The sequence below is a fragment of the Garra rufa genome, chromosome 17, assembly GCF_049309525.1.
Source record: "Garra rufa chromosome 17, GarRuf1.0, whole genome shotgun sequence".
Lineage (NCBI taxonomy): Eukaryota > Metazoa > Chordata > Actinopteri > Cypriniformes > Cyprinidae > Garra > Garra rufa.
Window position 1 is genome coordinate 38,918,517 of NC_133377.1, and position 27,153 is coordinate 38,945,669.

At 35.1% G+C, this 27,153-nt stretch overlaps 1 protein-coding gene across 3 annotated transcripts; it reads left to right on the forward strand.

Moving 5' to 3' along the window:
* Positions 1-943: 943 nt before the first annotated feature.
* Positions 944-25,831, forward strand: LOC141289542 (uncharacterized). Of its 3 annotated transcripts, XM_073821657.1 has the most exons (11): positions 944-1,081; positions 5,706-5,966; positions 7,144-7,419; positions 7,965-8,237; positions 9,217-9,309; positions 11,579-11,851; positions 13,416-13,433; positions 18,548-18,808; positions 22,042-22,320; positions 22,639-22,920; positions 25,356-25,824. In XM_073821657.1, the coding sequence occupies exons 1-11, from the start codon at positions 1,033-1,035 to the stop codon at positions 25,361-25,363; spliced, it is 2,073 nt and encodes a 690-aa protein (XP_073677758.1). In that variant the 5' UTR covers positions 944-1,032; the 3' UTR covers positions 25,364-25,824. The 3 variants fall into 3 exon arrangements, with proteins under 3 accessions (XP_073677758.1, XP_073677757.1, XP_073677759.1); XM_073821656.1 differs by having other exon boundaries at positions 22,639-25,829; XM_073821658.1 differs by lacking the exons at positions 7,965-8,237; positions 9,217-9,309 and having other exon boundaries at positions 22,639-25,831.
* The last annotated feature ends 1,322 nt before the right edge of the window (positions 25,832-27,153 follow it).

Below are 27,153 nucleotides of genomic sequence, written 5' to 3' on the forward strand. Positions count from 1 at the left end.
TCAGGTGGGGAAATTTGTGTAGATTGAAGAACTTAATAAGTTGATGGATTTGTACAAAACTTTATAAAAAGTGCCATTTAGCTAATGTGACATTAGAGAATGTTTGTTGTTTTCATTCAATATTTCTGCATAATTGCAGCACCTTTTAAGTCATACCACAATGCTCATCAAACAAAATTAACTTATTGCATTATCACAAACATTTTTGTAATTGTTTTTGCAGAAATGAAGGTAGCACGGGAGCAGTTGTAAATCTAGTGGGCCAGTCAAGTACTTGTACGTATTTTCAGGCTCCATCAATGAGCATATATTCACACATTTATTTTCAGCTAATTTGTTTGTGTACAAGGTAAAAAAAAAGTTGAGCTTACTTGATCTATTTTATAATCATGTCTAAAACCCATATATATATACGCTTTTTGAAGTAAAAACAATGTGTATGTGATATTTGATTACCTTATGAAAATATACCAACATTCATAAATGTAATTTAGCCCTCACCAACCAACACGTTCTCATTCCCAACATATTGTTTGGTCAGGAACCCTTGTTCCTACACAATGGGACCCTGAATTCATCAACCTATATTCTGAGTAAAGCACATGTGTGCTAACAGAGAGCTTGTCTGCTTATGGCTTGCTCAAACAGCTCCTGTCAAGGGGAGCAGGAGTACCCATAATTTTCCCCACTGTTCTGACTAAGCTGGAAATCTGTGCTTTAGATTTAATTGTTAAATTACCAAATCAGATAGGCTATACCACAGCAGAGCTTCTAATTAACCATCGGTGCACTACTGAGTAGTAATAACAAAAGGCTAAGCCTGCGTCCCAGTATGCATACTGTCTATCCTAAATTCTGTGATAGTAGTGATTTTCAATACTATTTGGGGCAGGGTGGTAAGTGCGCACATTGGGACGCAGGGTAAAAGACGGAAGTAGTTGTGCACGCCCTTCATAGTCGACGACGACCACCGAGACTTTAACTAATCTTAAAAAAAAAACTTAGGGGGAAGTTTCTTGTGATAAAGCAACCATGAGGACCGTAATGCTTTTGCTCATGGGGTGTCATCTTGTCTTCGCAAGTAAGTGGATTATTTAAATTTTATAATTTATTGTCTTTTATTCTCTGAAACAGAGCTATGTAGAAGTCAAAATATTTCTGCGAAATGTTTGTGAAATATTATAAAGCATCTGTATCTATCTATCTATCTATCTATCTATCTATCTATCTATCTATCTATCTATCTATCTATCTATCAATCAGTCTGTCTGTCTGTCTGTGTGTGTGTGTGTGTGTGTGTGTGTGTGTGTGTGTGTGTGTGTGTGTGTATAATGTTAATGTGCAAAACACTCTTACTTCTAACTTGAGTAAAAGTTGTCAGTCCAGAACTGCGGTCATGCCGCGTCTTGAAAATACAAGCCAGCGCCGCTTTTTTTTTCTTGCGCGTCTAATCGCTGGGAGCGGTCAAAATGGATGGAAAGACGCCGTCAGAACGGCGTTTCCTTTTCACTTTAGCTGATATATTTCAATAGATTGCTGTTTACTAGTATTACCGGACGGAAGCCAAATGGCAAAAGCCTTGGGCACTAGTGTGGACATTTCAGCACGACAACAACCCAAAACACACTGAAAAAGTGCGGAACAAATGGTTGGCAGGCAAAAACATTAACGTTTTGCAGTGGCCCAGCCAGAGTCCTGACTTAAATCCAATTGAGAATCTGTGGAGGGAGCTAAGATCAGGGTGATGGCAAGGAGAACCTCCAACCTGAAAGAGTTGGAGCTCATCGCTAAAGAAGAATGGGCAAAAATACCAAAAGCTGGCAAAAAGCTGGTCAGCAATTATATCAATCAATCAATCAATCAATTTTTCTTTATATAGCGCCTTACAACAGCCAGAAAGGTGCCCAGGGCGCTTTCCAGAATAAGATCAAGAATCACAACAGACAACAATAAATACAAGCACAAAAAGGAACATAAAGCAGCAATCGAGTCAGTGGCTACGTGTCGAAAGCTTGACTGTAAAGATGTGTCTTCAATTGTGATTTAAAAACACACAACTCAGTGTTACTGCGAAGCTGTGCCGGAAGTGCGTTCCACAGCTTAGGGCCCTGGACGGCAAATGATCGGCCTCCAAACTTTTTATAGTTGAACTTGGGCGTAACTAGTGCGATGTGTTCAGAGGAGCGCAGAGTTCTTGCTGGTTGGTAGACCTTAACCAACTCCGCGAGGTAGGCAGGGGCCAGACCATTGATGGCCTTGAACACGAACATCAAGATCTTAAACTCCACCCTGAACCGCACAGGAAGCCAGTGGAGAGAGTGAAGGACAGGGGTGATGTGAGAGCGTTTGGAGGTGTTGGAGAGGAGACGTGCTGCAGCGTTTTGCACCAATTGAAGCCGATTAAGAAGTGATTGATTAATTCCAGTGTAGAGGGCATTACAGTAGTCAATCCGCGAGCTGATAAAGGCATGGACAGCCTTTTCAAGGTCAGCTCGGGACAAGAATGGTTTGACCTTACTGAGGAGCCTTAGCTGGTAAAAACTTGCCTTTACGACTGCATTTATTTGTTTACCAAAAATCAAACCACTGTCAAAAATAACACCCAGGTTGCGCACTGTCGGAGCAAACTGAGGTGTAAGAGGACCAAAAGTGAGGGAACTGTTGGGTGAGTCCGGGGTGAACAGGATATACTCAGTCTTTCCATCATTCAAGTGAAGGAAATTCTGGGAAAGCCATTCTCTGATGTTGTGGATGCAATTATGGAGAGGGTCCAGTGCAGAACGGTTATTCAGAACCACAGGAAGGTAGATCTGAAGGTCGTCTGCATAAAAGTGAAAACGGACATTGTGACTGGAGATGAGTTGACCAAGTGGCAGCATATAGAGTGAGAACAGAATAGGACCAAGAATTGATCCTTGTGGAACACCAGATGACAGAGGGGCGGCTGAGGAGGAGAGGTCGTTAAGCATTACTGAAAAAGTCCTGTTTGTGAGGTATGAAGAAAACCATCTGAGAACCATGCCCTGCAGTCCGACAGTGTGTTGAAGTCGTGAGATGAGGACAGCATGATCCACAGTGTCAAATGCAGCGGTCAGGTCTAGTAACACCAAAACCACAGAGCTTTTACTGTCCAGTGCTCCAAGAATGTCATTATGTCAATTATATGTCAATTATATGATCGATTGCTGTAATAGCCAATAAAGGCTTTTCTATTGATTACTGAGAAAGGTATGAATAATTTTGGACATGCCACTTTTTGTTCAAATTTAAATAAAAGATGAGTAGGCCTAATCATTTTTTCCACAATGATGCCTCTTGTGCATCGTCTTATTATCTTCTGGGAGACATCTATGGCATTTCTAATAAAAGTAACATCAAGTCAGAATTTGCCAGATGTTATATATATATATATATATATATATATATATATATATATATGAAATTACAAAATATTATAACAATTAAAAATACTTTTTGTCAAAGTGTAGCATTTTTTGTACTGAAACAAAACCAGTTCAATTACATATTGAGTAGCAGTACACAACATGAACATAAGAGTGCAACAACAACAACATCTGTTTTTTTTTTTTTTTTTTGACAAATTAAAAGAGAGCAGTTTTTATGGTCTCCAAATGTAGTCCTGTGTGTTTCATAATATGTAGATATGAACTCAACTGAAAAAAACTCAAATAGCAAAAAGCAAGCTCTGCAGCCACATACTGGTAAAAGTATTATTATTTTTTTTTTTACATTTAAAACTGGATTTTCCAAAAGATGGGCAAACATCTTATACTAAACCATGTGAAATAAAAAAAAAAAAAAAAAAAAAATATATATATATATATATATATATATATATATATATATATATATATATATATATATATAAAATCCTTTAAAAAATATTTATTTATTAATTTATATATATTTTAAAAATATCCTAAATCCTCCAAAAACTGCACACATGAGGAATAAACAGGAAAACATTTGTTTTGTTTTTTTAACTATTATTTTATTACAAAATTGCATTTTGTTTTCGGAGTCCCCAAAGACCACAAACCTGAGTATTTTTTCACACAAACATAAAATCAAGCTATCCTTCCAATTAAATTTTTTATTTGTTGACTGATTTACAAAATCTCATACCATTTGGACAAAGGGAACTTTTTTTTAAATTTTAGCAAATGAAATTCAGGGTCCAGAAATCTCCCGAGGACCGCATATTAAATGTGGAGGATGTTAACTCTGACAAGATAATTGACAGGCCAGTTTCTGTGACAGGGTAAAGACAAAGTTGTGTGACGTGTTAGTACGTCCCAAAGCTTGCCTACTCTTCTACTACACACTCAGAAGTGTGTACTTTTTCTAAACCAAAATAGTACTTAAGAACATTGGGACGCAGGGCTCTCTTTTTCAGCCCTTTGTTGCCCCCGTGCCAACGTTTTTGAGACCTGTAGCAGGCATCAAGTTTGAAATGAGCTCATTTAGTGGATAAAAGTGTAAAATTACTCTGTTTAAACATTTCTGTTCTCTGTTTACTATTATGCATAAAATCATGTAATTTGAAAGCAATATTTTTTTACTTGACCTACAATGCCAGAATCTTATTACATTTAATTCCTTTCATATGACTGAATCTGTAGCACAAATGAATAATAATAATTATAATATTCTTGTTAAATAGATGAATCAAGTACAAATAATTATTATAGCCTTGACTTTCTTTGTTCTATTGTTGGAGATATTTCAAGTAATATATTCAATAATAGATTTGTTCTTCTTGAATTTCTTTTTGCCTGAAGTGAAAAATTACCTATATATAATAAATCCATACACTGTAAAAAATTTGCTGTAGTTCTGCAGCTGGTTGCCAGTAACTTACTGTAGATTTTTAATTTATGTTATTTACTGGCAACAGTTTGTTCAAAGTTAAATGAACATTAAACATTAACAAGTCTTTGTCTTTACAGAATAAAACTATAAAATAACAACCTAATGCAAAGCATTCTGGGAACCAGAAATCTTCATCAACCTTTTTCAGTTTTTTTTCCTTCAGATTTTGGTTCCCAGAATGCTTTGCATGAGGCTGTTATTTTAGTTTTATTCTGTAAAGATAAAGACTTGTTAATGTTTAATGTTCAATTAACTTTGAACAAACTGTTGCCAGTAAATAGCATAAATTTAAATCTACAGTAAGTTACTGGCAACCAGCTGCCAGTAATACTGTAATTTCTACAGTTTTTGTTTACAGTGTAGTTTATAGTTTTATCTAGAGTCCAGATGTATGTCCTGTGTTGTATTTTGAAAGTACCTGGTATCAGAATTACTTCTGTGTTTTAGCAAACTTGACTAACAAGACTGTTTCTGAGTAAATATTGTTCTAAGAAATACAGCATATCTTGCTAAATTTTAGTACAATAACTGACAACTTCTGGTAGATCTGGAATATGAACATAATTACAGGGACAACAAACAACTAAAGCTATAATCCTTTTGTAAATCAGGGTGGCATTTTTCTTGTTAGTCAATTTGAATTTTGGAATATAGGTAACTTTTCACCTGTTATGGCGTAAATTATTTTAATATAGCCTAATTATTTTTTTTAGTGTTAATGTAACACTTAAAGTGTGAATTTTGAACAGCTAGGCTTTATGTGAATTTGAGATGATGACTGAAATTCTCTCTGTTTGTATCTCTTTCCCCAGAAACACACTCTCTGAAATACTTCTACACTGCTGTGTCTGGAGACATTGACTTCCCAGAGTTCACTGTGGTTGGTCTGGTTGATGATTTGCAGTTTATGTACTTTGACAGCAACACAAAGGAAGTTGTGCCAAAGACAGAGTGGATCAGACAGAATGTGGATGCAGATTACTGGGACAGAGAGACTCAGACTGATATTAGACAGCATCACATCTTCAAAAACAACATCCAAGTCGCACAGGTACGCTTCAACCAGTCAACAGGTAAGTTGGTAACAAACCTACCACAATATCCACTAAGAACAGAAATGTTTAATTTTGTCTTTTTTGTTGTATAGTAAGGTAGTAATATTTTTTTTAACATTTTACATTGATAATCTTTTACAATTTACTTATTTTATGGCTCAAAATATTTATGAAAAAAAGGAACTGGTTCTGCTTTAAAAACAAAAGAGGAGAAAAAGTGAAATGTTTGAGCAGAGATGGTTTAGATGAGATGAAAATGTTTACTTTTTTATTTATTATAGGAAAAATAGATCATAATTATTGCATAAATATTCATTAGTACCATGAAATTCCCTCAAAATATAAAAGAAAAGGTATAATCAGATAAAAATTTATTATATTGATTTTAGTGAAAATGAAATAAATTCAATTTCAGGTGTTCAAACTTTGAGCTTATAAAACCAATTCAAATTTAAAACAACTTTAAACCTCACACTTTTTAAACTGCTTTCTCAAGCAACATAAAGTTTGTCTTTGCAGTCATTTTAATCCAGTCTTTTTTAGATTAATGAACTGGTTCTACTTTAGAAACATGAGAAAAAAAGTGAAATGTGTGAACAGAGATGCTTTAGATAAGATGAAAATATTAGATGTTTAAAATTATTTTTCAATGGGAAAAATTGATTGTAATTATAGCATAAATATTCATTAGTACCTTGAAATTCCTTCAAAAAATACAAGAAGAGTTACATTTCAAGATTTTAAAAGCAATTAAAGTTTAGAACTACTTCAAACTTTACGCTTTTTGCAGCTGCCTAGCAACCACCCAGAGTACCCTAGCAACTGCCTAGCAACCACATAGCATCCACTTATTGAATAAAACAACATAGCAACTGCCTAGCAACCAACCAGAACACTCTAGCAACCATTCAGGTCATTATAGCAAATTCCTAGGAATGCCTTATAAACTATACAGAATGCCTAGCAACCACAGCAGTGTTTGAAAAGCTGTTTTTAAGCAGACACTTCCTGGATGCTTGTATTTATTAGTAGAAACCAGTTCCATTGCTTCATAATAATTTCTCTCATCTTCATGTGGATGTTTGGTTTTGTGTAGGAAAAGAAGACTGGAATATTTAAGTCTTTAAGATTGAATTAGAGGAAATGAGGAATGGTGAGTGTGATATAATAATATGTGTTGATTTTCTATTCTCAGGTGTTCACACACTCCAGCTGATGTACGGCTGTGAACTGGATGATGATGGCTCCACACGAGGATACATACATTATGGTTATGATGGAGAAGACTTCATCAGCCTGGATAAGAGCACTCTCACCTGGATTGCTGCTGTTCCTCAAGCTATGATTACTAAAATCAAATGGGATTCCACTAGAGTAGAGGCAATGCAACTGAAAGCATATCTGGAGAATACATGCATTGAGTGGCTGCAGAAATATGTGGGTTATGGCAAGGACACTCTGGAGAGAAAAGGTAATAAGATCAGATGCTGGATCGCTGTAGCACTGTATAGTCAATGCTTATCATAACTGCATTCGGATTTTTAGCAAGAAATAGAGCACACAACATTTATCTGCTTAAAAAAATGAGAACAAAATGTAAATACCATGCAGGAGATATTTATGTTATAAACCTGCATATTTTACATTTCTGTGTACATTATCTAGTTTAAGAAGTGTTCTGCCAGAAAACAGGTAATACATAATAAAGTGAACATATGTATTTCTCAGCAAAAGAGTATATTATTATACATAGTTTGGAATTTGTGAGGACTTTTCATCATATAACAACTCAACATACAAGTAAATTGAATTTTCATTTAATCGTGAAACCTGGAGAGTGTGAAACAATAATCCAAAATAACTTAAGACTTTATTGTGTATGCACACAGAGAAAATAAGTTTTCAATAAAACTTTAAAATTAACTTTTTATAATGATCTGATAAAGCTATTGATATGAACTGTGCTCAGATTATAAGAAAACATGTAAAGCAAATTATTTTATTTTATTATTTTAGTTTCTCCTCAGGTGTTTCTGCAGCAGAAGTCTTCCTCATCTCAAGTCACATGTCATGCTACGGGTTTTTACCCCGAAGCAGTAACAATCTCCTGGCACAGAAATGGGCAAGATCAAGATGAGGATGTGGATATTGGTGAACTTCTTCCCAATGAAGACGGAACCTTTCAGAAGTCGAGCACCATCAGAGTTACACCTGATGAGTGGAAGAAGAATGAGTTCAGCTGTGTGGTCAAACACCAGGGCAAAACCTTTAGAGAGATAGTGACAGAAGGTAAGAGTGATTAATAATGGGAAGATTGATGAGTCTTTTCAACATCGGTACAGCTTCGGTCAACTTTCGGTTTCACTGTGTGATTACAGCGCATGCGCATTGGCTGCTGTTTATTCTGCGCCAATATGTAATCGACCAAGACCATTAAAGTGGACCTAATCTATGTAACAAATTATTAAAGCGACATCATCTTGTGACACTTTTAAATAAAACACTAAATGAACTTTATAAAATGTGCCATTTAGCTAATGTTACATTAGCTTAAATATTTTGTTGATAATGTATCTTATGCTGCATCATCACAAACATTTTTGTAATTGTTTGTGCAGAAATGAAGGTAGCACTGGAGCAGTTGTAAATTTACTCAATTACTTGTACTTAGTTTTAGGCTCCATCCATGAGCATATCTTCACAAATTTTTTTCAGCTAATTTGTTTGTGGGCAAGTTAAAAAGAGTTGAGATTACTCACTTGATCTATTTTTCATGTCTAAAACCCATATAGGCAAGCTTTTCAAAGTACAAATGCCTAGCGATGCCTTAGAAACTATACAGAACGCTGAGCAACCGCATAGCAATCTGTGTCTGAAAAGCTGCATTTAATGCAACACAAAATGATGTTTTTTAGTCAGATGTGACACTGATTGTTACAGGTCTGTGAGAGCCAGGAATATTACTTGTTTGTAGGTGATCAAATACTTATTTTCCACCATATTTTGCAAATAAGTTCTTTAAAAATCAGCCATAAATAACAAACAAAGTCAATGTGATTGTCTGGATTTTTTTCTAATTTTGTCTCTCATAGTTGAGGTATACCTAAGATGAAAATTACAGGCCTCTCTCATCTATTTAAGTGCCCCACTGTGTATGCCGTCATATTTGTCTATTCACTTTTCCTGGATGCTTGTATTTATTAGTACCAACCAGTTCCATTAGTTAGGAATTGCTCTCATCTTCATGTGGATGTTTGGTTTTGTGTAGGAAAAGAAGACTGCAATATTTTCTGCTTAATCAACAAGTCTTTAAGATTGTGGCTACAGAAGGATGTGGGTTATGGCAAGGACAAGAGAAAAGGTAATAATATCAGATGCTGGATCACTGTAGCACTGTATAGTCAATGCTTATCATAACTGCATTCAGATTTTTAGCAAGAAATAGAGTACACAACATTTATCTGCTTAAAAATGAGAACAAAATGTAAATACCATGCAGGAGATATTTATGTTATAAACCTGCATATTTTACATTTTGGGAGTCTGTGTACATTATCTAGTGTTCTGCCAGAAAACAGGTAATCCAAAATAAAGTGAACATATGTATTTCTCAGCAGAATAGTATATTATTATACATAATTTGGAATTTATGAGGGCTTTTTATCATACAACAACTCAACATATAAGCAAATTGAATTTTCATTTAATCGTGAAGCCTGGAGAGTGTGAAACAATAATCCAAAATAACTTAAGAATAAATTTTTTATGAACACAGAGAAAATAAGGTTTCAATAAAACTTTAAAATTAGCTTTTTATAATGATCTGATAAAGCTATTGATATGAACTGTGCTCAGATTATAAGAAGACATGTAAAGCAAATTATTTTATTTGAATTTTGTAGGCTTTGTCTGATCTCACTTCATCTTTTTTAACCCTCCGATTGTGTTCAGATCAAATTGATTCAGGGAATATATTTTTTCCCCAAGAAATACTAGTTATGATTGGTTTTGTGTCTCTATTTGCATCTGATTAATCGTAGGCCTCATTTATCTGAAAGTAGGTACCTCGTTTTTTGAAAAAAAAAAAAAAAAAAGCATTTTTATGCAAACTTTTTAAGATATGAGATAAAAAAAAATATGAAAGTTTCCACTGTTTATCTCATTATTGTTTTTTAAATGTTTAATGCTTTTATTTTGTACAAAATTGCACAAAAGCAAATTTGAAATACTTTTATTTTCTGAAAAGGGGCTCAAAGTAACACTTATGCTGTTCCCTGTTAAATCTGACCATCGTGACATACAAAAACACATTAAGATTATTTACATTATAACATTTCATGCTACAACAAACCAAAACTGCTATATTTCAGTTATATATACAGTGCCTTGCAAAAGTATTCATACCCCATTCATTGTTTTCAAATTTTGTTTTGTTGCAGCATTATGTTAAACTGCTTTAAATTACCCCCCCCCCCCCCTCCCATCAATCTACATCTCATACACCATAATGACAAAGCACAAAACAGGTTTGCAACTTTGCAAACTTTGCAAATTCCAGTTGCATAAGTATTCATGCCCTTTTCTGGAACACTCAAAATTCAGCTCAGGAGCATTAATATTGCTTCTAGATGTTGCTACACTTCGAGTGGAGTTAAACTGTGGCACATTCATTTGAATGAGTATGATTTAGAAAGGCACACACCTCTCAGAAAAGGTCTAACATCTGAAAATGCATATCAGAGCAAAAACCAAGTCCTGAGGTCAAGATAACTGCCTGTAGAGGTCAGCGATAGACTTGCGTTAAGGCAATGATCTAGGGAATCTGCTGCATTGAAGGTTCACAGAAGCATGTAGCCTCCAACTGCTTCAACTATTTACTGAGTTAAGGGTATGAATACTTATGCAATGTACCCTTTTCAGTGTTTTACTTTTAATAAATTTGTAAAATTTGCAAATATGGTTTTTGCTTTGTCATTATTACGGTTTATGGAGTGTAAATTGATGTGGAGAAACAAACTAATTTAAAGCAGTTTAACATAATGCTGCAACAAAACAAAATGTGAATAAAATGAAGGGGTATGAATACTTTTGCAAGGCACTGTATATCCTGACCTCCCTATATATGACCATTGTGACAGAAAAACAAAACAAAACAAAAACAAAAAAACACCAGCACACAAACAGGTCCAAGGCCTTTCTATTTGCAAGTGCAACATGCTCCTAAACACTAGTTGTTTCTCTTTCATTCTTCCCCATTCACCTTCAATGGCCAGCCATTTTTGACAAGTGTGACTTTGTGCAATTTTGTACAAAATTAAAGCATTTAAAAGCAAACTTCCCAATTAAAATTAAAGCACACTAGTGTGATAAACAGTGCAAAAAATATTATTTCACTCAAAAAAATGAGGTACCAAATGAGGTCTATGATTAATCAGATGCACATAGAAACACAAAACCAGTCCTAAATGAAAGAAAACAAGTTGACAAAAAGATTGAATGCAATATTTGGTGATAAAAAAGAATTATGAGAGATTTGTAAGCAGTTGTTTGGAGTCTGGTCATTTTTGTCTGGGAACATCAAAGGTGTAACAGGAATCCAAACAGAGGGTTAATCATCTTGTCTCTTTCAGTTTCTCCTCAGGTGTTTCTGCAGCAGAAGTCTTCCTCGTCTCAAATCACATGTCATGCTACTGGTTTTTACCCCAAAGCAGTAACAATCTCCTGGCAGAGAAATGGACAAGATCATGATGAGGATGTGGATCTTGGTGAACTTCTTCCCAATGAAGATGGAACCTTTCAGAGGATGAGCACCCTCAGAGTTACACCTGATGATCTGAAGAAGAATGAGTACAGCTGTGTGGTCGAACACCAGGGCAAAACCTTTAGAAAGATAGTGACAGATGGTAATTAATGATTGTGATTAATAATGGTAAGATTGATGAGTCTCGATGAGAAGACCATCAACAACATTGGTGGAGATCATTTATTTTGATTTTACTTCTGCAAACATAATATGTCATGTTTTTGTATCTTCAAAAATGTTGATTAATGATCAGGGCCCGTATTCACAAAACATTTTATCTTGTCACTAAGAGTTCTCCTAAATAGCAGTAAAAGTTTTTAGCTAAGAGTTTTGTCTTAAAACCTATTCACAAAGCTGCTGAGACAAACTCTTACTAAGGAAAAGAGAGAAGTCTTAAGCTAAGAGTAAGGACGGAGTTGACCTTGTTGCCATGGATGATGTCAGCATGCTAACTAACTATGCACACAGTGATTGGCTGATGGGGAGGAGTCTATGTCAGAGATTTATTCATAAAATATTGTAGAGGGCGATATTATGTTGCCATATTCAAATAAAGGTTGAAAAATAAAGATGTTGCCACTAATGTCATTTAGTGTCAATAATTAAACAAGTATATGTTTAGCTAATTGTCAGCCTCTTACATGTGTGCTTCTTATAAACAATTTAGATATGCATATTATCAACATTTTAATTGACCGCCTAGAATAATCATGGCTGATAGTAAGACATGCAAACATAAAAGAAAACCGAATTGGACTCAAGAACATATCCAACATGTTAATGAAAACAAGGGTGTAATCAATGGAAAATTTTGAGTATGGATAACCTCCAAAACTAAAACAAAGACACGTGGAAAAACAAAGGTGTGCCAATAAATGCAACATGTGCCTAAAATGTTTACATCCAAGGCAGATAGCCGGCAACAGCCACTTTAGCCCTGCTAAAAAAAAAAAAAAAAAAAAAAAAAGGAAACCATTACAAAATTTTGTCAGTTTTTTACTGGTTAAAATAGAAATTCCATTGGTTTTAATGGTAACTGTAATGGTGCCTGTGTTAATCTCTACTGATAATTGGTCACCTTCTAATGGTGACTTGGTAAAACCACTAAATTCTGATGGAATATGTCCCAAAAAACAGTACAGGAAACTATTATGATTTTAATGGTTAAAAGTTGATGGTTTGTAATATTTGTAATGGTTTTTGTAGTGGAAACAATTAGAATTTCGGTGATGTTTTTTTTTTTTTTAGGAGAGAGGATAAGCCTAGTTTGTAATTTGGTCTTAGTGACTTAGGAGTCCTCTTCACTACTCCTAATGTTTCCCAGATTTAGAAGCTAGTTTTAGCGCTAAAATGCTTTTTGAAATACTCTTAGAACAAAAATGTAGGAGTCCTAAATTTAGGACTGACACACCCATTATTTTTAAGATTTTCTCCTAAATCGCTGAGTTAAGAGCTACTTTTAGCCTTAAGATGTTTTGTGAATACGGGCCCTGATGTTTTATCTGATCATATTCTTCAGATTCTGTTTCCATTGGTGTTGTTGGTGGTCATTGGTGTTGTGTTTAAGGTGTAGCAAATCATGACTATATTGAGTATATTGTGTTTTGCTGCTCTGATGGGTGAAACTGCTTAACTCAAAATCTATTTCTCTGGTTGTTTTTCAGACTTCAAACCAGTCAGTGGTAAGTTCCTCATAAACTCTCTTTTTGATTTAAAAATAATTCTGTCAGGATCACTATTATAAAAAATGACTGACAATTAACATACAGTTTGGATTGGTGGTATCGTTCTGTTCTCGGCAACTCCCTGATGATGATAACATCAGAAAGAGCAGCAATAATCCCCAGGATAAACGGAACAGAACAACAAATGTATTGCAAAAATAATTAAAGTTCAATAATTTAATGTACATTTAGAATTAGTCTGATTCAATGAGAATCAAAAGGATGAATCCACTTTCAACTGTGGTGGATGATCGAAGAATTCTTTCCCTGGTGAAGAAAACACCCTTCACAACAGTTGGCCAGATCAAGTACATTCTCCAAGTGGTAGGTGTATGTGTCAAAGTCAACAACTAAGAGAAGACTTCACCAGAGTGAATACAGAGGGTTCACCACAAGATGTAAACCATTGGTGAGCCTCAAAAACAGAAATGCCAGATTAGAGATTGCCAAATGACACCTAAAAAAGCCTTCACAGTTCTGGAACAACATCCTATGGACAGATGAGACCAAGATCAACTTGTACCAGGGTGATGGGAAGAGAAGTGTATGGAGAAGGAAAGGAACCGCTCATGATCCTAAGCATACCACCTCATCAGTGAAGCATAGTGGTGGTAGTGGTGGTGGAACTGGTTCTCTTGTATTTACTGATGATGTGACTGCTGACAAAAGCAGCAGGATGAATTCTGAAGTGTTTCGGGCAATATTATCTGCTCATATTCAGCCAAATGCTTCAGAACTCATTGGACGCCGCTTCACAGTGCAGATGGACAATGACCCAAAGCATACTGCAAAAGCAACCAAAGAATTTCTTAAGGTAAAGGAGTGGAATGTTATGTAATGGCCAAGGCAATCACCTGACCTGAGTACATTTGAGCATGCATTTCACTTGCTGAAGACAAAACTGAAGGGACAATTCCCCAAGAAAAAGCAGGAACTGAAGACAGTTGCAGTAGAGGCCTGGCAGAGCATCACCAGGGATGAAACCCAAAATCTGGTGATGTCTATGAGTTCCAGACTTCAGGCTGTAAAAAAAAAATATTTCTCAGCTTTTATTTACATTTGAACAAAAAATGGCATGTCCAAAATTATTCAAACTGTCACAGTCTATGGGAAAATCCAAAGTTCTGTATCATTCCAAATAGTCCAAGCTGTTCTAGAGCATCCTAATACAAGACTTTCCGCACTGTGAAAAATCTTAGAGGATGTGGTTGGAAGCCAAAAGTGACACCTGTGCTGGCCGGGAGGATAGTAAAAAAGTATAAAAGAATCAAAGGATCACCACCAAGACCATCCTGATGAATCTGGCTCTGCTGGTGGCAACATCTCAAGGCAGACAGTCCAACGGAAACTGCACACCGATGGGTTCCACGGACGCAGACCAAGGAGGACACTACTTCTCCAGATAAGGCACACAAAGCCTTTGCAAATGCTCATCTGGACAAAAAAGAAGATTTCTGGTCTTCTGTTTTATGGTCAGATGAAACAAAAATTTAATTGTTTGGCCACAATGATGTAGCCTTCATTTGGCGTAAAAAAGGAGAAGCCTTTAACCCTAAGAACGCCATCCCCACTGTCAAACATGGTGGTGGGAACCTAATGTTTTGGGGGTGTTTTTCAGCCGGTGGACCAGGGAACCTAATCACAGTAAACTGCACCATGAAAAAGGAGCAATACATCAAAATTCTCAACAACAACATCAGGCAGTCTACAGAGAAACTTGGCCTTGGGCACTAGTGGACATTTCAGCATGACAACGACCCAAAACACACTGAAAAAGTGGTGAAGAAATGGTTAGCAGACAGTTGCAGTGGCCCAGCCAGAGTCCTGACTTAAATCCAATTGAGAATCTGTGGAGGGAGCTAAAGATCAGGGTGATGGCAAGGAGACCCTCCAACCTGAAAGAGTTGGAGCTCATCGCTAAAGATGAATGGGCAAAATTACCAATGGAGACATGCAAAAAGCTGGTCAGCAATTATAGGAAGCGTTTGATTGCTGTAATAGCCAATAAAGGCTTTTCTATTGATTATTGAGAAGGGTATGAGTAATTTTGGACATGCCACTTTTTGTTCAAATGTAAATAAATGATGAGTAATAATTTTTTCCACAATGATGCCTCTTGTACATCGCCTTATTACCACACTCTTCACGAGAGGAACATCCATGTCTCCGAACATCCGCGAACGAGGGTAGTGAGGGGTGAGGAGCAAGGACGAAAGCGAACCATGTGAGGGGCTGCCACATCCTAAATAGCTCCTCATGCATCTCCGAGGAAAAAGGTCTCATTGGGATGTGGCAGTGCGGTGTTCCACCCCCTAAAAAAACAATCATCCAGCCTGATGGGAGAAGATGCCTTAACATGTCCAACCCAAATTCCCAGGCAGTCCAGAGAAACATGGCCAACTGTTCAGCGTTCGCTCCCAACAGTGTGGCAGCCGCGAAGGGTTGTCGCTCAGCAGGGTCGTCCGCCTCAACAGCCGATTGCCCCGCCTCTGATGTTGTGATAAACATTCCGTCCTCCTCTGGAGCATCAAAGGGATGCCTGCCACGCTGATGAGGGAGCGTCATGCTTTGATAGCTCTACGAGACTGCGTGAAGATCTGGAAGTCCACGGGGGGTTGCCCGGCGGAGAGTTCTGGAAACAGCGCGAGATTGGCCACTGCCGAGAAGAGGATGAAGGCTGCTGTCTTGCGAACGAGCGGAGGGATCTCTCGCAGCCATGGTTCATATGCTCGTAATGAATGTGCGAACCATCCACAAAAGCCGGCTCAGAGTGCGCTTGCAGCAACACACGAGCCAGCGATCATGTTCGTAACAGAGAAGTGAGAAAGTCACCACTACCCAGAGACACACGGCCGGAAAGACATCCCGAGGGAATACTCTAGACAGCCGTGTGAGAGAAATTTGCTCTTTTAGAAACCATGCACTCAGTATAAACTCATTGGAATGCAAGAATGCTGGTCTAGCCGGCTCACAGGATCAGCTGGTGATGACAGCGGCAGCAGTTCAGCATAAACTTCTTTCCGACCGGCTGCAACGATAACAGCAACAGCGTAGAACAGTGTTCTTTCGTAGTGGTAGTAGTTTTCTTTTTATGAATGAAAGCTCGTGAGTCGAGGCTCTGAAGCAAAAAGCTAAAATGAGTGGATGCACGCCGCCATCTCATATACCCGTATGTATGGGGAGTGGCGTTGCATGCAAATTCCACTCGCCAATTCTCATTGACCTTTTCTATAAAGCTCAGAGCTGATTGGTCTCTCAGGCGAGTTCCCATATGTAACGTCATAGTGAAACGACTGAAGGGGAATATAACGTAACATAACATTACATACTGATAAGTATTAACATAAGTAAGTAGTAAATAATTTTTAATAATAAATACATTTGACTTACCTGAAGAATCACACAAAAGTTTAATTAGAAATTAAATGCAGACACTGCAGGCAAAAACACTTTTTTTATGCACCTGTGAAGTTTGAGATTTGGGGCTTTTTGGTTGTGTCTTTTCAGATTAGTGAAAAAAAAACATCCAAAGGACATGGTTTTTATAGCAATTTATCTATTTTTGTCAATAGATTTAATTTACAATACATATTTTTAAAGGCCGTTTTCTCAAAATGAGTTTTTCTCCTACACTGAGCCATAAATATCCACTTCAGTAACACTTACACACACCAAACTTCAGCATTTTTATTCCTGACTATATCCCGCAAGTTTTTACAGAGGGATGTGTTCCTATAAAATTGTCTTGATTTTATTCCCCCCAAAATTTTAAAATATATATTGTTTTCAGTCTGTACGAATTTTATTTTGAATTATGGAGTGACAAAATAAGATACCCAAAATCCCTTCTGTAAAAACATTTGACTCTAATATGTAAAAAAAAATTAACAAGAATTTTGTAGAATTTTCCAGCGTTTTGATTTTTGTATTAGAAATGTATGCAAATAAGTGCATATTTCATTATATAATTCCTCATTTTCATAATTAGACATAACATTTTAGAAAACTTGTAATACAAAACATTTTTGCAATTATCAATGTAACCAATCAACTGGATAAGATGAAAACTTTTTTTTACCCTATTCAGCTGCAGTGTCTCACCTTAAAGTGCAAATCGACAAAAAAGTACAAAAAATACTATTATATTTAGAATTGCAGAACAGTTTCGAAAACTGAACACGCCTGGATTTCTTTGTAACGAAGTCGTCAATAACTGCATCAAATGATGTTAATAGAAATTCTACTGAGACGCTCTTGGGCCATGGTAGACCTCAAGTAGGCCTTAATCAGCTTGAGCTTTGAAAAGCTCAGAGGGAATGAGGCAGAACTTGGGGACCTCTCAGCTGCTGAGGTGCTCTTCAGTAGCAGTCAAAGTTAAGGTAGACAATTGAAGTTAAGATGAAGTGGTTAATGATGGAGTTGGGGATGTTGAAGCCGCTTGCAGTACTTTTCTGATTGAATCTGTTAAAATATTGAAGAGACCAGACAAGCAAAACTCCCAAACAGAGAAATGTGTGAAAAGATTTGTTCTTCTTGCATTTGTCTTTGCCCGAAGTGAGATCTTGAAAACTCCTTCCTGTTTATAACAAATCTAGTTTATAGTTTTATCTAAATTCTAGATGTATGTCTTCTTGTGTTATATTTTGAAAGTAACTGAAATCAAAATGACTACTGTCTTTAGCAAACTTGACCAATAAGTCAGTTTCTGAGTAAATATTGTTCTAAAAAAAAATACAGAACATCTTGCTTTATTTTTAGTTCAATAACTGACAAGGTCTTAAATAAAAATTTAGGCAACTTCTGGAAGATCTGGAATATGAACATAAATACATAAATGTTAATCAGGGTGGTATTTAAATTTTTTTGTTAGTCAATTTAAATATTGCAATAAAGGTAGCTGTTTTCACCTGTTATGGCGTAAATTATTTTAATGCAGCCTAATTGATTAATGTAATTTTGATTGTTGATTGTTAATGTAATACTTAAAGTGTGAATTTTGAACAGGCTTTATGTGAAGATGCCTTATTTGAGATGATGACTACAATTGTCTCTGTTTGTATCTCTGTCTGTAGGAACACACTCTCTGAAATACTTCTACACTGCTGTGTCTGGAGACATTGACTTCCCAGAGTTCACTGTGGTTGGTCTGGTTGATGATTTGCAGTTTATGTACTTTGACAGCAACACAAAGAAAGTTGTGCCAAAGACAGAGTGGATCAGACAGAATGTGGATGCAGATTACTGGGACAGAGAGACTCAGACTGATATTAGACAGCATCAGATCTTCAAAAACAACATCCAAATCGCAAAGGAACGCTTCAACCAGTCAACAGGTAAGTTGGTAACAAACCTACCACAATATCCACTAAGGACAGAAATGTTTACTTTTGTCTTTTTTATTGGATAGTAAGGTTGTGATATTTTTAACACTTCACATTTACAATGTAGTCATATTTATGACACAAACATTGTATGTTTCAGTTTTGGCAAAAGGTGGTAAAACAGCAGGACACACAGATCCCCCCCACACACATTGTCACACACATCCTAGACACATATGTAACATACTATTTAATCACGGTTTCTACCGAGGGAGACATTCTTCCTGAGGTGCGTCTTTAACAACCACTCAGTAACTTCACTGATTTTAGTCATACAATCCGAAAATACACAACACAGAAACAGATCTCCACTTCATTAAGAGTGATAGATTCAGTCAAACTGATCATTCAGAGCAGTTCATAAGAGTCGGTCAGTCGTGAGTCAGATTACAGTGATTGTGCTGTGTCTTTGCTGTCTTCTTCATTCACTCAAAGACTTTACTTTCAAATTTTGAGCCTGTTAAAAGTAATTCGAATTTAAAACTACTTCGAACTTTATGCTTTAAAACAGCTTTTTTCAGCAACAATCTCTTGACAATCTTTTAAATCTAGCTTTAAAAAAAATTAACATGTTCTGCTTTAGAAACAAATGAGGAGAAAAAGTGAAATGTGCGAACAGAGATGCTTTAGATGAGATGAAAATGTTCAAAAATTATTTATTATTTTTCGTATCATAGTCATAACGTCTTCATTATTTATCATAATTATTGTATAAATATTCATTAGTACCATGGCATTCTCTCAAAATACAAAATAAAAAAATGATCAAATAAAAATATATTATATTGATTTTAACGAAAATAAAAAAAGTTAAATTTCAGGTGCTCAAATTTTAAGCTTAATTGGTTTAAAACCAATTTAAATGTAAAACTAGTTTAAACTTCACACTTTTTAAACTGCTTTCTCAAGCAACAGAAAGTCTGTCTTGACAATGTTTTTAATCTAGTTCTTCTTTTGTATGAAATGAACTGGTTTTGCTTTAGAAACAGGAGAAAAAGTGAAATGTGTGAGCAGAGATGCTTTACAGGAGATTAAAATTTCATAAATTTCAAGATTTTTTTAAATTATTTTTCAATAGGAAAAAATATTGTAATTAAAGCATTAATATTAATATATAAAATACAAAATGAAATAGAGACAATATTATTGAACAAATATATTACATTGATTTTAATGAAAATAAAAAAAAGTTACATTTCAGGTGCTCAAATTTAAGCTTTTAAATTACATTTTTAATTTTTTTTTTATGATTAGAAAAAATTTATAGTAATTATAGCATAAATATTAATTTGTACCATGAAATTCTCTATAAAATACAAAATAAAAAATATTATCAAATAAAAATATTACATCGATTTTACTGAAAATAAAACAAAGTTACATTTCAGGTGGTCAAACTTTAAGCTTTTAAAAACAATTCAAATTTAAAACTTCTTCAAACTTCACGCTGCTTTCTAAAGCAACAAAGTTTGTCTTAATCTTTTTTAATCTAGATCTTTTTTTAAACTAGTTTATTTTTTTTGTTTGTAAGAAATGAACTCGTTCTGATTTAGAAACAGTGAAAATTGTGCATAGAGATGCTTTAGATGAGATGAAAATGTAGAATTTTTTTAGTATTATTAGTATTATTTTTCGATGGGAAAAAATATAATTATAGCATAAATATTCATTAGTACTACGACATTCTCAATACCAAATAAAAATGAAAAAATATTATCAAACAAAAATATATTACACTGATTTGACTGAAAATAAAACAGTTAAATTCAGGTGTTCAAACTGTTTAAATCAAATAGTTTTACATTATGCAAATATTTCTAGGAATTTCAGTTTGTAATTCCACAGTTTTTCACAATAGTCAATAGTCTATACTATAGCAAACCTGTATGTTATTAAGTTACTCTATTAAAAATGTGATCAATTATGTGTGGGCGCTGATAGTCTTGTGGTTAGTGCACCAACTAGGGCTGTCGCGGTTAAGGAATTTCCCTCGCGGTAATTTTGAGTGGCTCAGTAGCGCGGTATGCGGTATTACCGCCATATATATATATATATATATATATATATATATATATATATATATATATAAAATTGTGTGTAGGCTGTTACAATGTAAGGTCATATTCAGAAATCAATAAACCGAAACCAAATCGCGTTGCTATATGAAGTGAAGTAAACAGTACTTACATAGAAACCTAGCCAGAAAGAAATGCAAATTTTGAAGAAAAATGTCAGACATACTTAGAGGCTTTGCATCTGAAATCTTCGTGTGTATAACAGTTAGCGCGCACCCTCGAGTTTGACTGGACGAGAGACTTTCTGTCAGTATTTCACCTGCGTGCTTTTAGGCGAGCTGTCAGTCATTGCAGTTTCATTGTTACGCCACAGGAGGGAGGCAAGAGACTATCTTTGAGTAAGTCTCTAAACCGTTCATTCAACTATACGTTCAAAAACGCTTATTTAATCAAAGAGAGACGTAATGAAACACGATGTTGAAATCATTTTAACTTTAATCGCCACTTTTAAAGGCTCAGCTGAGCAGCAGAGCATCGATGTTAAGACAGAGATTTCACTTTTCTTGGACATGACAAGCTAGTTTCACATACATACCTGACTCGATCTGATAGACAGACGCAGGTAATCGCACATGCTCAGTCGATCTCTCATTCACTGTCTGTTTAGGCTTGTTAAGTGCATATCTACTGAGCCTCATAATAAACACATTATGTTATCATTATTAACTTATTACTAATTTAATATTCAGCACATAGGCATTAAGTGAGAAGGGCGAATCCTTAGGAAAAAAGAAAACAGGCAAATATCGCGGTTGCTGCGGTTGTTGCATTCCTCTGCGGTTATGCACGTCAATAGCGCGGTATTGCGATATTGCGGTTATCGCGACAGCCCTAGCACCAACATATAGCGCATCTGTACATGCGGCGACCCGAGTTCAATTCCTGATTTGTGGTCGTTAGCTGTTCTGTTCCCCTCCCTCTGCCCAGGGCACTTCTGTCACCACTCTTCTGTCCTGTCACATTAACAGCATTAAAAAGCCTATAAATATAACAAAAAAATATATGATCAATGAGATTCATTTGAGTCTTTGTCAGAAATGTGGGATTTTCTGATTGACTGTAGGAATCAATTATTTATACAAATACATTCAATCTGTGTCTATTTCTCAGGGATTCACATATTTCAGCAATTGTATGGCTGTGAGTGGGATGATCAGACTGGAGCAACAAATGCAATCGAGCAGTTTGGTTTTGATGGAGAGGACTTTGTGTTTTTGGATTTCAAGGAGTTAAGATTTATTACTCCAGTGCAGCAAGGAATCCCCACCACACATAAGTGGAACAATAACAGGGCCTTACTTGAGATTGTCAAACATTACTACAGCACTGTGTGCATTGAGTGGCTACGAAAGTATCTGCAGTATGGAAAGAGCAGCCTGGAGAAAACAGGTACGTCACTTCATACACTGCATTGAACGTGTGTTCAAGTCATTGATAAAATATTTCTACAATGATAAAATATTTTTTTATTTATAAATTTTTTTCAGCTGAGAGTTCCCAACACTTCTTTCCTTCAATTGTTTTGATTATTTTACGCATTTCAGATTATGTGGTATTTTTGGAAATTAATAACAGAGAAAATGGAGATTGGATGAAGCATCTGTTGTTTATTTAGTGTGTGTTACTGAAGACCAAGCACATCTGATTTCTGGATCATTTATATCAGCTGAGAACATAACATCACTTTAATTCTTTCTCTCTCTCCAGTCTCTCCTCAGGTGTCTCTGCTGCAGAAGTCTCCCTCATCTCCAGTCACATGTCATGCTACAGGTTTTTACCCCAGTGGAGTAACAATCACCTGGATGAGAAATGGACAACAGCATCATGAGGATGTGGATCTTGGTGAACTTCTACCCAATGAAGATGGGACCTTTCAGAAGACAAGCACCATCAGAGTTACACCTGATGAGTGGAAGAAGAACAAGTTCATCTGTGTGGTGGAACACCGGGGCAAGACCAAGACAGCAAATGAGATCAGGACAAACAATGGTAGGAGAAATTAGATGAGGGAACTACAAATATGGTGGTTCAATCCCCCCTTGAAGTTTGTTTTGGAATTAGTCTAATGAAAAATATGTCTTTGTTGAAAGCAGTCTAGTGATTTATTAACAGAGATTTTAACCGGAAAAAAAAAAAAAAAGACTCAAGTGTTGACTGTACACCATCTTGAACAATAGCAAACCTATTACTTGGATGTTACAAGAAAACAATAAAATGCTTATACACTATAATATAAGCCTGAAGAGTTTGCATATATATCACAGACAAAAGTACTCACCAGTACTTGTGGAATCAAAAACACAAGTTTAGTCAAAAACAGTGATAAGACTAGTGGCATTTTTCATAGTAAACTATTATTTAAAGGGGCACTCCACTTATTCAGATGAGCACAAACAAAGATTTTTTTGCAAAAAATGACCTTTTTTGTCCATAAAATGCAAGGTATAGGAAAACCAAACCAGATGAAGTGAACACTATGGGAATCTATACAATACAACACTACTGAATGAATCAATGTATTCTGAGGTGAAACAATAGGTGTGTAAAAAACACACATACAAATATTTCAAACTTTTTAAATTACAAATCATCACCTCTGGCCAACTGTCATACACAGGTTGATTACACTTTATGTATACGAAGCATGACATAAATGTGTTGTGAAACAGTGCTGTGCTTTCACATCAGAAATTTCATGTCATGCAAACAGACTCAGAGATGGATAATTTTTCTAAAAATCTTTGTTTGTGAAAGCCATATACATCTGGAATGGCAAAAAAATAAATGATGAGAGAATTTACATTTGTATAGAATATCACTTTTAGTTATCACATATGCACAAGTCTCTGTTACAAAGACTAATACAGAATAATTTTCATTAAATACATAAGCACTAATCCACTCAGTGGCCCCTAAAGCTGGGGACACACTACACGACTAGACTGAGCTCAACTTCAAAGTTTCCATCGACTTTTCTATCGATTTTAGTCTTTGACAGTTGGAAAGGAGCACAAACCTAATGACTGAATCACTCCAGTAAACAACTCATTTAACGACTGGCGAGTCAGGACTGGACAAATTCTGGCAAACCAAAAAACAAAAACACAGCTCATAAAAACCGCAGCACCTACCCATGCTCCCGTCCCACCAAATTCAAGACCGCAGACAACAACATCACTTTTATTTGAAACCTGTTTTACCAATTGAAGTGTTAAGGTTTGTTTAACTTTTCTAAGTTTGTGCTTAATATAACAGAAAGCATTAGCTGTCCTGCTAGAATATGAATATCTTGAATATGTTTTGCATTAAGTCCGATGCTTCTCTTTCTTTTTGGAATTAATGCTTGAGAAGAGACATGTCATGATGTCTTTTCAAGTGCCTTGGTCTATGTTTAATTCCCTTAATTATACAATTTCTAGTGCTATTTTTACATGTTTATTCAAGCAATAATGCATACGTTTTCTTAAGTAGGCTTATGTCTAAAATTATCGATTAAAAATAATTGGTAGACTGTTTTTTCCCCGTTACATTTCCTGAGTTACAAAAAAACAAACAAAATAAAACATTACTTAATAAATTCAAGGCACTGTAATTTCCTCATCCATTTGATACAAAACTATTATGTATAATTAATATATATAGAATAATATTATTTTTTCATATTCATGATTTATGAATTTATACAAAATTTGAAGTATATCTATGCTATTTGTTATGTAGAATATTTATTTGCCTAGCCTAAAGTTTATTTAATATTCTTCATAACAAATTTCAAGAAGTTAAAAGTTAAAAAAAATTGAATTAGACCGTAGTCTAAAGGCTAATTTTTTTCTTAACTTTTAATAGACTTTAGAAAGTCTTTAAAATGAGAGAATTGCTGACAAGATTTAAGCTGCACTTTTTCAACTGCAAAAAATAAATACATTTCCAATGTTAACTTATGAATGAAAAGAAACAAATCATGTATTTTTCTTGTAATCAAGAAAAAAAAACTAAATTACAAAATGAATGATGAATGATGATTGACAGTGAACACATCTCTATGGCGTAGCCGCATTCAATCACTGGTCTCTGTCGCAAATATTAAATATTTAAAAATTAAATATTTTGTAAAAATTACTGTTTTTTTTTTTATTCTAAAATTATAAAACCTTATTCCATCCATAATTGGCCTGACAATCGTGTAGTGTGTTCTTGGCTTAAAAGGATTAATTGTGCATGATAAAATAGTCACTACACTAAAATTATTTTTTTAAATATTAAAGTGAGACTGTAGTCCAGTTTATGTTGCATTCAATTTTGACAGCTCAAGTGGTGACAGCACCACAGCTTTATTACGTAAGAATCAATTTTTTTTTTCTCAAATCATGCATCAGACAAATCATGCTGAATGAACTGTAATAATCAATTTTTTTCTTAAACAGAGAGATAAGATGACTGCAAAAGACATGAGATGACTGAGAAAACCTGATAAGATTTTGCTCAACCTGCAGTAGGCCTTTTAACTTTTAACCCTTTAACTGTTTCAACATTTTTTTTGTTCCATTCAGAGAATGTATTATTTTTTGAGGAAAAATTCTAAACGCATCTTTGCCTTCACAAGATATTGGTTCGTTACTCAATATCAATATTGACCAAAGCCAAACATTTTATTGATTTTATAAACTTTTTTGACAAATTGAAATTATTTGTGTCATGAGGGTCTGCAGCAGGAAGAAAAGTTGTATAAAAGGTCTGAGGAGTAAACTACTCTATAGATGCTGACTGCATGAAGTGTAGAGGACAAATGATTCTCTAACGAGGGACACTTAGCGTCTCCAATATGTTGAAAAATTTGATTATATAATGAGTAGCTAAGCTGATTTTTTTTCATTAAACTGCTTTGTATTGTAACCAATAAACAAGAGTTTTATTGTTACTATTGCCTCTCGTGAGATTTTACTTAACTACAAACTAAACCTCAACCAAGAACAACCACAATGGGATCTTCTGGGTCATTGCTGAGGTGAGTACCTTTTGGTTTAGGCTAGATTTGATATCCTTAACCTATCTGAATAATCAGAGAGTAACAGTGGACATGCAGAAGTATATGCAGAGATGCAAAAGATATTGCATTACGTATCTTTAGAAATAAATGTAAATGGTTGTTCTTGGTGCATGTGAATTTAGGCGTTTTATGAGTGTATATGCATGTGTACAAAGTATGTCTTTGTGTTCTGAATCTAAATTTGTGTGTAGCTTTGATTAAATGGGGAAACCTCTTGCAAAACTACCTGCAGTATCTTAATATTATCTATTTAAAGATGTTATCCTATTGTAACGTTGCTTTGAGTTAAATGACAACAAACAGTCATGCTATGAAAGTTTATTTTTTTCTCCAATTTGCTGTTGTCATATTGTTTTAGCTCAGGAGTGTCCAATTCTGCTCCTGTAAGAGCCATTATGCTGCAGTGTTTAGCTTTGACCTGCTCTAACATACTTGACCTGCAAGTTTCAAAAGCAAACCTGAAGGGTAAAGTCTAGAATGGAGACATATTTTGCTACTGGGCATGCACAAATCAAACGTTATTTGTATCACATTGTACAACAATAATACTATTTTTTAAGGTTTCTAAGTTTAGGGTTGGGAGACGTTAAAAAAACGCAATCGAATAGGTAGAAAATTAATTTCATTGTTAGTTAGTTGCTGGTCGGAGTTGTATCCCTTCTAGCCACAACCAACCTGAAGACCTTGATAATTTGGTTCAGGTGTGTTTAATTAGGGCAAATTTGTTAAAGCCATACATACACTCTACGATTTTGAGCCAATTTCTTGTGGCTTTTTTTTTTTTTTTCGTCTAACCAAATTTCAGCTTTGTTGTGGGTCAATATCACCATAGAGTGCATTTTAACAACTGTACATGCATATAAAGAGTTACTTTAATTTTGTATATTGTTTTGTAATAACTTATATTTAAATTTAAATATTTCAAATCATTTCTCTAGTTAAATATTAATATTATTATTTTAAATCTAAAAAACGTTGCCTCTCAGGAAAATTCAAGAATGCAGCTCGTATTGCTTCTGCTTGATGGATGTCATTATGCTGGTGAGTAAATTTGACTTTGTTGATTTTACTGTTTCGCCAGTGTAAGCTTTCTTCTTATATGTGACCCTGGACCACAAAACCAGTCATAAGTGTAATGTTTGATATATTTACTGAAGTGATAACTTAAATATCTT

Coding starts and splice junctions, on each gene's coding strand:
- LOC141289542 (XM_073821656.1), top strand. CDS start 1,033: ATGAGGACCGTAATGCTTTTGCTCATGGGGTGTCATCTTGTCTTCGCA. Junction 18,809..22,041: donor ACGCTTCAACCAGTCAACAG/GTAAGTTGGTAA, acceptor TCTATTTCTCAG/GGATTCACATATTTCAGCAA. Junction 22,321..22,638: donor GAGCAGCCTGGAGAAAACAG/GTACGTCACTTC, acceptor CTCTCTCTCCAG/TCTCTCCTCAGGTGTCTCTG.